We start from the raw sequence: 8440 nt of genomic DNA, 5'->3' as shown, positions 1-8440 counted from the left end.
TCCCTGAAAACTGACCCACTGAAAACCAGATAGTATCTCAAATCACCATACATAAAACAGACTCATTTTAACAGTTTTTAATGAAAGCTGTATATAAGATTACTTTATTCCTGCATCTTCTCAATTGTTTCTTCCTTATATTTGCCCTTTTCCTTTCCTACTTGGCGAGACTTGGCTTTCCGTTCAAGGATCTTTTTGCGGTCTTTGTCCAGCTTTAGTCTAGTGATAACCACCTGCAGAAAAATAAGGATAAACCACTTCTTAGCTTTAACAATTAATGATACAGAACACATTCAATCCCATTTACCAAACCTAGGATAGTAGACACCTAAACACAAACTGTTTAACTCAAAGTGTAAGAGATGATTCTTCAGCTCCCAAATTAAATCTGGTTTAAATGTCAATAAAGGTGAAAAGGCAGTGTGATGTCAGTGGTTTTTCTCATATCCTCTTCTGTACTTTATAAGAAAATTGGCTGCTTTTCATACTGCAAAAATATCAACTATTCCACTCTTCATTCTAGCTTTACAAGCTATTTTTACAAGTCATACTTTTGTTTCTATAGTAACTTTAGAACCGTAAGGTTGGAAATTAAATGTAGCCTCCACTCCTGCTTCAACCTGCAAAACCTTTATTGAAGCCACAGTACATCTTATTTCAACAACCTAATTGCTAAAGCTATCCAGACACTATGTTAAATTTTAGTCTTATGAAGGAAGGTGAGGTACGGGCGAAGAGAACACTGAACTAGGTCTGGAAATACAGCACAGTGACCAAAAGAAAATCTCTGCCATCATGGAACTTACAGTCTAGTACGGGGGTTTGGAATAATGGAGAACGGGCTAAATCATATAGGGCGATCTGGCAAGGCACTACTGATAGGGCTACATTTGAACAAGACACAAGAAAAGGGGTAAAAGCAACCCAAAGAGAACACCAAGTACAAAGGTCCAGAGGCATGAGAAGCTTTATGGGTGTTTCTCAAACTTGAGAATGTCTAAGGCTCCACCCGAGGGCTTGTTAAAACAGATTCCTGGGTCCCACCCCCAAATTCTGCTTCAGGAGACCTGGGAACAAAATTTGCAATTTTTATCAAGTTGCCAGATGATCCTGCTAACCAATGGATACACTCTGAATAGCATGGTTATAGGAACAGGGAGGAGGCCAGTAGAATGGAACATGGAGAGTGGAATAAGATGACATGAAGTGGCTGGTGAGCAGAGATCAGGTAAGGTCTTGTAGGCCACTCTGATGGTTAACATGCAACAGGATTCTGGATATACCCAGTAGCAGTTGCTGATGACTGATGTGAGATATATAATAATAACAACAACAATAAAAGACATTTTTGGCCCGAGCAATTAGGAGGATAGAGCTGCCATACATTGTGATGGTGGCAAATTGTGAGAGGTTTTTGCAAGTCCTAAACCTGGAATAAGTGGTGAAGATGACAACTGAGTCACAAACTGAGGTGGAGTGTCATGATACCTGTAATCCAGGGGTAGGGAAAGGGGGTAAAGAAAATGTGGCAAAACGTTAATAGTGAATCCTAGGTTAAAGACATGCAGGTAATACTGTACTAGTCTTTTGACTTTTCTGCAGTTTGAAAATCAGGTTTATAGTGCTAACTTAAGATCTTAAACCTCAATATTTGAACACTCATGGTGTAATTACCTTTATATTAAACGTAACTTTAAAAAAAAAAAAAGGAAAAAAGCAATTAGAAAGCAGTATTGGAGAATATTCACATTAAAGTCCAGGACAGGTACCTGCTATGGGTGTTATCAGATCGGGTTTTGTTCATGGCTTAGATATCATTATTAATGGAAACTAGCTCTCAGCTTCAGTTTTTTTCTCCAGCTGTAAATGGCTTAATACCTATTTCACAGGTTATAAAGCTGCCTTACTGCTTACTCAATTCAGTTTAATACAAAAAAGCAAACAGGGTATAAGCTCCATTTCATGTAAAATTATCCTATTTCCTGGATTTTAAGATTTGTTCATTGTTAGATTGTTGACCGATCAGCTTACTAATAGCTTTTGAGGAAAAAGTACTTTAAATATACATACAGAATGACTGTTAAGACACCATGATTTCATAAAATTTTTAAGTGCTATTAGAATACTCAATTCAAATACAGTTATTTGCTTTAAGACTGGCTTCCAGCACACCTAGAATCTATTTCTATGAGATTACTCTGTAAAACAAGCAATCACATTTGCCAACAATTGCTTTAATTTCCTTCTTCTCAAGCATTCTCCAAACCACCTACCTTGCTGGGGTGAATGCCCACATGAACTGTCGTGCCATTCGCCTTCTCCCGCTGCACTCGTTCAATGTAGATGACATATTTCTTCCTGTAAACCTGGACTACTTTGCCAATTTGCTGCCCTTTGTAGTGTCCTCGGACAACCTAAATGCAAACATGCAGATAAAAAAACAAGATTAACCTTGTTAATAAGGAAAACTATGAATCTTGTAAACAGTATTCACTCCATCAGTTCTATAGGATGTTTCAATTTTGAAAGACTTAGCTGTTAATGACAACATGCCAATTGTATCTCTAGTTTTAATTAACCTGCAAATAACCATGCCCCCATATAAATCTAGTGATGGACAGTGCACCTGTACAAATGATGGTTCACCAACAGTGGTGGGCTTGTTAAAAGCCCACCGTGGCTTTTTGCAGCAAGTGGAACACAAAGAAATTATTACTCCATGTCAAAGGGAGCAATGGGTCACAAGTATTTAATTCACAACCCATTCAAGTGTCCAACCCAGTGCCAAAGAGAGGGCAGTAGTAAACATTTAAGGAAACAAATGTCTTTCCCAAAGATTAACTAACCATTTTCTACCCAGGAGACCCAGTGATCCCCAGCTTACCAGGAGGCAACCCAAAGTGCATCTGGACAGATGCTTCTTTCCAGTTGCAGACTTTCCTGCATTAAGGTATCTTGAAAGCAAAGAAGACTGCCTCCCAATCTAATTGCAATTTTAGCCCTAGAACAGCAGCAACCAATGGCTGTTCGCAATCCATACTATTTGGAAACTGGTTTTATTTACTTAAATGGACACTAACCTCATGAAACAATATTGGTGATATGCAAGCAGCTTTAGAGACTGCTTGAATCCTTGTTGCAGGTGACGGCTAAGTAACATTTATAGACATTTTCACTTAAATAGATTTAACAAATTATTTTCTGGTAAACTCAATCACACGAACCCACGGTTCTGTTAGAATTTCTGCGTCTGGATTTTGATTCAGTTTACTACTCCTCAAATGCCTCTTCAGTGACCAAATATACCAAGAAAAAGATCAACCCAAAGTAGTGTTCTGGTTCTGAATTATCTCATTCTTCTCTTCAATTACAGCTGCATCTGATGCTTAGGAACAACTGATTTTCACCAATGAGTGAAAGTGAAGAACTGAAGAGCAGCATGCTTTTCCTTGTTTGTTTTTCAGTCCCCGACTCAACTCCTTTCACAATCCTGTTCTGGGAGCAACTATCTCAGATTTATCACTCTCAGAATGCAATCTCCTTTCTATGTCAAGTGTGCAGGAGATTTACCAAGATGACTTGAACATGGCACATACCTGAACTTCATCATCCTTTCGGATGGGCATGGATCGAACATTGTACTTCTGTCTCAGCTCTTTGGAAAGAGGAGAAGACATAATCTTCCTGCGAATGTGGGAAGGTGCATTGAAATGTCTTTTACGGTTCTTGCTCCGGTCAGAAGTCACAAAGGGGTTGAACTTCATTTTGGCTAAACAAAAAGTTGGAAGAGATGTAAACCCTTAAACGACCAGAATCTCATTCATTTTCCAAACAAATAACAGCAACAATTTCATCTTGGAAGTTTAGAATACTCACAGAAGCTGTCATGTTTTTAACTCCATCAAAACCTGCTTGAACTCAATGGCCTATCAATTGAAGCTTGAAATTTAAAATATTTTGCTTTACTGAGATGCTTTCAATATTTTCCATTACTAGCACAGCTGTTTTAGTTTGTTTACGCTCGAAATTCCTTAAGTCCTGTGACAGGACTTTTATCTCTGAATCAGGGCAAAGCAGACTAACAACTCAGTTCTTCAAAAAACGTAACATTACGTTTTAGAGACCAACCAACGTTAATCTTAGGACTTGAGTGTGAACACATTTAGCCCCTCCAAAATGAATCAGGCCACCCACCCCGAACCTGGGAAACGATGCACAGATCTGGGGTCCAAAAAGCCTTCCAATAGGGGAGCGCCGTGTGGAAGTTAAGCGGATTTACCAGCAAGTTATTCAAAACCATTCTTTAGGAAACTACACAGCCCGGAACTGAATCCCTCTCCCCCTCCCCTGCAGCTGCCATTACAGAGTCCCAAAACTTTCTTTCCTCCTTCCTTTCCCAGCACCCTGCGGCCCTTGAGCTACGGGAAAAACAGGTTCAGACCATCTTGGCCCCTCTCCCTGGCTGCTACTCGGCCGTCGGAAGAGTGTCAGCGCTCCCGGGACCGAGAGCCATCGTGCCTGTGAAGGGATGGCTGCGGATTACACGCGCCTTCCCCGCAAATGCTCACCCGCTGGTGCTTCAGCGATGGCCGCAAAAGGGAAAAGATCCACACGCTACTTCCGGTTCTGTAAGTTTACAAGAGCTCTCGCGAGACCGATGTCTTTTGGAGCGAGAGCGCTGCGTAGTTTGAACGAGAAGAGGAAACTAGGAAAGAAATTGGTGACTACTGTCACCTCGCGGCTAGGAGGGGAACTGCGAGGGCCCAAAACTCCCTTCTTCAGGTTCTGGCGCCTTTCTCCCGAGTTCTGGGTTCTGCAGCTGCGTCCTCTGGGAAGGGTCGTTTCCCGGCGAGTGGCGGGGGCTCAGAGTCTGACTGCCCCGGTGGCTTCTGAGAAAGCGAGCGGCCCCAGGGGACCCCTGTCCTTACACTTCCGAGCGCCGGGCGGCGGGCACCCCATTATTCCGGAAAGGGCAGGTCCTATATTTGACAGCCAGGTGACGCTAGGACTCTAGCCTTCCCGGCCGAGGCCGCGGGCTTGTCCAGCGTGCCGGTCCTTTAACACGCTTCAGCCGGATGTCACCTGCCGTCCCCACGCCACGGTCTGTGATGAATGCGCCGCTGGGCCCGCCCGAGATTCAGTCTCCGGCCGAGATTCGAGGATGCCTTCCGAGGACCGTGGCCACGGATCTGCTCCCCACCTCGCGGAAGCAGGTCTGATACAGAGTTTCTAAGGAGCGCCCAGTGATGCCGAGGGTGCTGGCCCAATACCACACTTTGAAGGATCCCGGCTAGAGGAAACCTTTCCGTGCGGAGAGCTGTGCCCCTTTCTGAATTTTACTGCCTGCTGTCATTCAGTTACGGATCTGATGGAAGCAAGGCAAGGGGGTGCGCTCCTCTGAAAATGGGTTGCAGTGCTCTGCGGCGCACCTGGTGGGGGCTCGGTTTCCGTTGAATGAATAATACAGGTGTCATTCTGAGGAAAGACACATTTCATAATACAAGACGTAGCGAGTTTGCTGAGTGCTAGGGACACTCTTCTACTCACTTGACGTTTTTAGCTCCTTTTAATCCACTAAATAGCCTTGTGTTTCTGTTATTGTCCCCATTTTACAGATGGGGACACTGAGCCACAGAGAAGTGAGAGGAACTTGTGCAAGGTTATACTGAACCCATTATAGGTTATAGATAAACTCATGCAAATTGGCCTCCCAGCCTCTTCTGGTAATTCTGTGTATGGCCCAATTTGTGGGAACACATTGGGTGAAGTCCTATCCTTGTGTGCTCAGAGGAGAGTCAGTAAAGAACATATGTTTTCATGATTTAAAAATAGTTGTATTCTTAAATATGCTGTGATGGAAATAGCCCCAGATTTTATTTGTAATTCAAAAATTCAGTGAGAATTCCTCTGCAATTCGTTTCAACAAGTGTTTATTTGGTGTCTTTCATGGGCCAGCCCTGAGCTGGACACTGGAGCTGCACAATGCAATTAGTTAGTTTCCGCCTGCAGGAAGCTCATTGTCTAAGAGGACAGATAAACAATGAAATCAACAACCTTAGGAACCCAGGACAAGCCCTCCTTGAGCCAGACTGTTGTTGGTGTTTCTGTGCTTCAGGAACAGTAGAGAGCTCTGGGGTCAGAGAAGACTTCTGGTGTGAGGTCATGCTTGACTGAGTTTTGAAGAATGTAAGATTAGCTCCATGAGGCAGTGGGGATAGCCTAAGGGAAGGCATGGAGGTGTGAAGCAGCATGACACATTGTCTCCAGGGGCCAGGTCCTTGTGGCTAGAGTGAGAAGCATTCACAGAATCCCATGGGGCTCTGGGACCCAATGGAGTTTGATTTGGATGCTGAGAGCCATAGGGAGCAGGTGAAGGCTCCTGCCTTCCTACCTTGCCTTCCTTTGTGGTTTTCACAGTCTCAGCCTTTTCTCTTCTTACTGTCCTTACTAGTTTCCTTAACCCCGTCTTCTTCAGGTCTCCCCATCATCTTCCTCTTTTCCTACAAAGGCCCACTCTGTTTCTTCAGCATCCCCATTATTTTCTGCTGTCACTTTTCCTTCTTAGGCCTCCTTATCTCCCTCCCTTTATCTAACGCTGAGTCATTAAAATTAAAGCTTCAGCCTACCATTTGGACAGCATGCCCACTTTATACCGTGTGAAGATTACTGGGGTATGAACTATACAAACAATGCAAATTCCTGGCAGCCTAGTTATACAGCCTGTTTATCTTCACAAGTGTCTATTGGGTAGCGTGGCCCCACCCTACCTGAGCCTCTGGACGCCTAACCTGGCTGCCCTCTCTCTCGCTCTTCCTTACATTCCTCTTACATTATTTGAAAAAGGGCCTTTTAAACTGCCTCTTTTGGGTCATTTTGAAGCTGGCTCTAAGACACACCAAAGCAGGAATTATCCAGATTCCATTCCTACATTCCTGAATGAAATTTTTTTGTAGACTCCAAACCATCACATTTATTTGTTTGTTTGTTCATTGATTCACTCACACATTCTTCAAATATTTATCCAGCTTTGAATAATATTGAATGGCAACTATAATTAAATATATATACCGGGGGTGCCAAAAACATGTATACACATTTAAAGAGCTGTTATTGACGTATTACTTTTCGAAGTTGAATTACAGTACCAATGTGTAGTATGATGTTCACTCAAAAGATGGCATTAATCAAATGAATGCTAGTGTCACCATGCGACAGGCAGGACAGTCAAAGAAAATGGCAGAAGCACGGTTGGCATTCAAGGAGCGCAAGACCATTTTGAAGTATTTAAATTCCATAATGTTGTGGAAGTACGACGACAATGGAGGCCTTTGGGGGACTTTAAAGGATGTGGTGGACCATAGCAAGCTGGCTACACTGGTGGTTCTTCATGAAGAAATTGAAATGGCATGCTCAGTGCTACAAGTGGACACTTTGGTCAACGTTGCTCAAACAGCAGTTCGCCATAATCAGAAGTATCTGGATGCTGATGGTAACCACTTTGAGCACCTCTTGTAATTGCAGAAGTCAAACATGACTTGTATTCATCTTTTATTATTGGTATATGTTGAGTATTAAAATTTTAATACAGTTTTTTCCTTTCTCAAAATGTGTATACATGTTTTTGGTACCCTCTGTATACATATATGGTCACAGGATGTGGAGTACAGCATAGGGAATAGAGTCAGTGGAACTGTAACAGCTGTATACGATATCTGAGGGGTATTAGACTGTCGGGGTTATCACTTTGTGAGGGGTGTAAATGTCTAGCTATTACATTGTTTTGTACACCTGAAACTAATAAAAAAATATTTATCCAGCTTTGATTCTTTAGTAAATTTTATGCCAGGTACTTGGCGTGATCATACCAAGGTCAGTAAGATCTAGCCTCCCCTTTAAGGAGCACATTGTCTAGGAGAAGATGGACTTACCAACAAACACACACAATAAAGTGTCTTGGGAAGATGATGAGATGAAGTCGATTCTAACAGCTCAGGGGTTGGCAAGTCTACATAGGTAACGCTGGAACTGTTTCTGGAAAGCTAGGTATGAGCTTTCCAGATAGACAGGGGTGAAGTATGTTCCAGGGGGAGGGAGTTGCCCAAGCAAAGGCCCAGAGGCCTGTATCCAACAAGCACTGCTTGTTGGGACTGTAAATAGTCTGTACTGAGAATTAGTTGTGGCATTCATTTGTATTGGGTTAGAGGAGGATAAATGAAAGTGAGGAATTGTGAGGATGGGACAAAGTTGTTTATTTTGTGCCAGAAAAGGACATTTGGATTGAAGGTAGTGAAAGGGAGAAGTGAAGATAGCTGCAGAGCTGTCTATGTCATCTGCAGGCTTCATTGAAGGGAGAGGTCGTGGGACTGTATCTAAGGGAACAAAGGTCTCTAATATACACACCCAGGCTCCTGGCAATCCTGGCCCAGAGCCCACCAGCAAT

At 42.9% G+C, this 8440-nt stretch overlaps 1 protein-coding gene across 4 annotated transcripts; it reads right to left on the bottom strand.

The window, feature by feature from the left end:
- Nucleotides 1-62: 62 nt before the first annotated feature.
- Nucleotides 63-7811, bottom strand: RPL26 (ribosomal protein L26). 4 transcript variants are annotated; one of them, XM_019745214.2, is made up of 5 exons: nt 4442-4575; nt 3877-3939; nt 3597-3769; nt 2274-2414; nt 63-233 (listed from the first exon to the last, which is right to left on the bottom strand). In XM_019745214.2, exons 3-5 carry the CDS (start codon nt 3762-3764, stop codon nt 105-107), a joined length of 438 nt encoding a protein of 145 aa, XP_019600773.1. In that variant the 5' UTR covers nt 3765-3769; nt 3877-3939; nt 4442-4575; the 3' UTR covers nt 63-104. The 4 variants fall into 4 exon arrangements, with proteins under 4 accessions (XP_019600773.1, XP_019600772.1, XP_074175655.1 ...); XM_019745213.2 differs by lacking the exon at nt 3877-3939 and having other exon boundaries at nt 4569-7811; XM_074319554.1 differs by lacking the exon at nt 3877-3939 and having other exon boundaries at nt 4442-4570.
- Between the last annotated feature and the right edge of the window lie 629 nt (nt 7812-8440).

The sequence above is a fragment of the Rhinolophus sinicus genome, linkage group LG15 (assembly GCF_036562045.2).
Source record: "Rhinolophus sinicus isolate RSC01 linkage group LG15, ASM3656204v1, whole genome shotgun sequence".
NCBI classification, from domain to species: Eukaryota; Metazoa; Chordata; class Mammalia; order Chiroptera; family Rhinolophidae; genus Rhinolophus; species Rhinolophus sinicus.
Note: the sequence above shows the minus strand (reverse complement) of the source record. Positions and strands in the feature narration are given on the sequence as shown.

Bases quoted from the DNA above. Each gene is read 5' to 3' on its own strand.
- RPL26 (XM_019745213.2), bottom strand. From the start codon at position 3,764: ATGAAGTTCAACCCCTTTGTGACTTCTGACCGGAGCAAGAACCGTAAA. The intron at 2,415-3,596 runs GTATGTGCCATG...GTTTGCATTTAG, and splicing joins GAAAGGATGATGAAGTTCAG to GTTGTCCGAGGACACTACAA. The intron at 234-2,273 runs GTAGGTGGTTTG...ATTTTTCTGCAG, and splicing joins TGGGCATTCACCCCAGCAAG to GTGGTTATCACTAGACTAAA.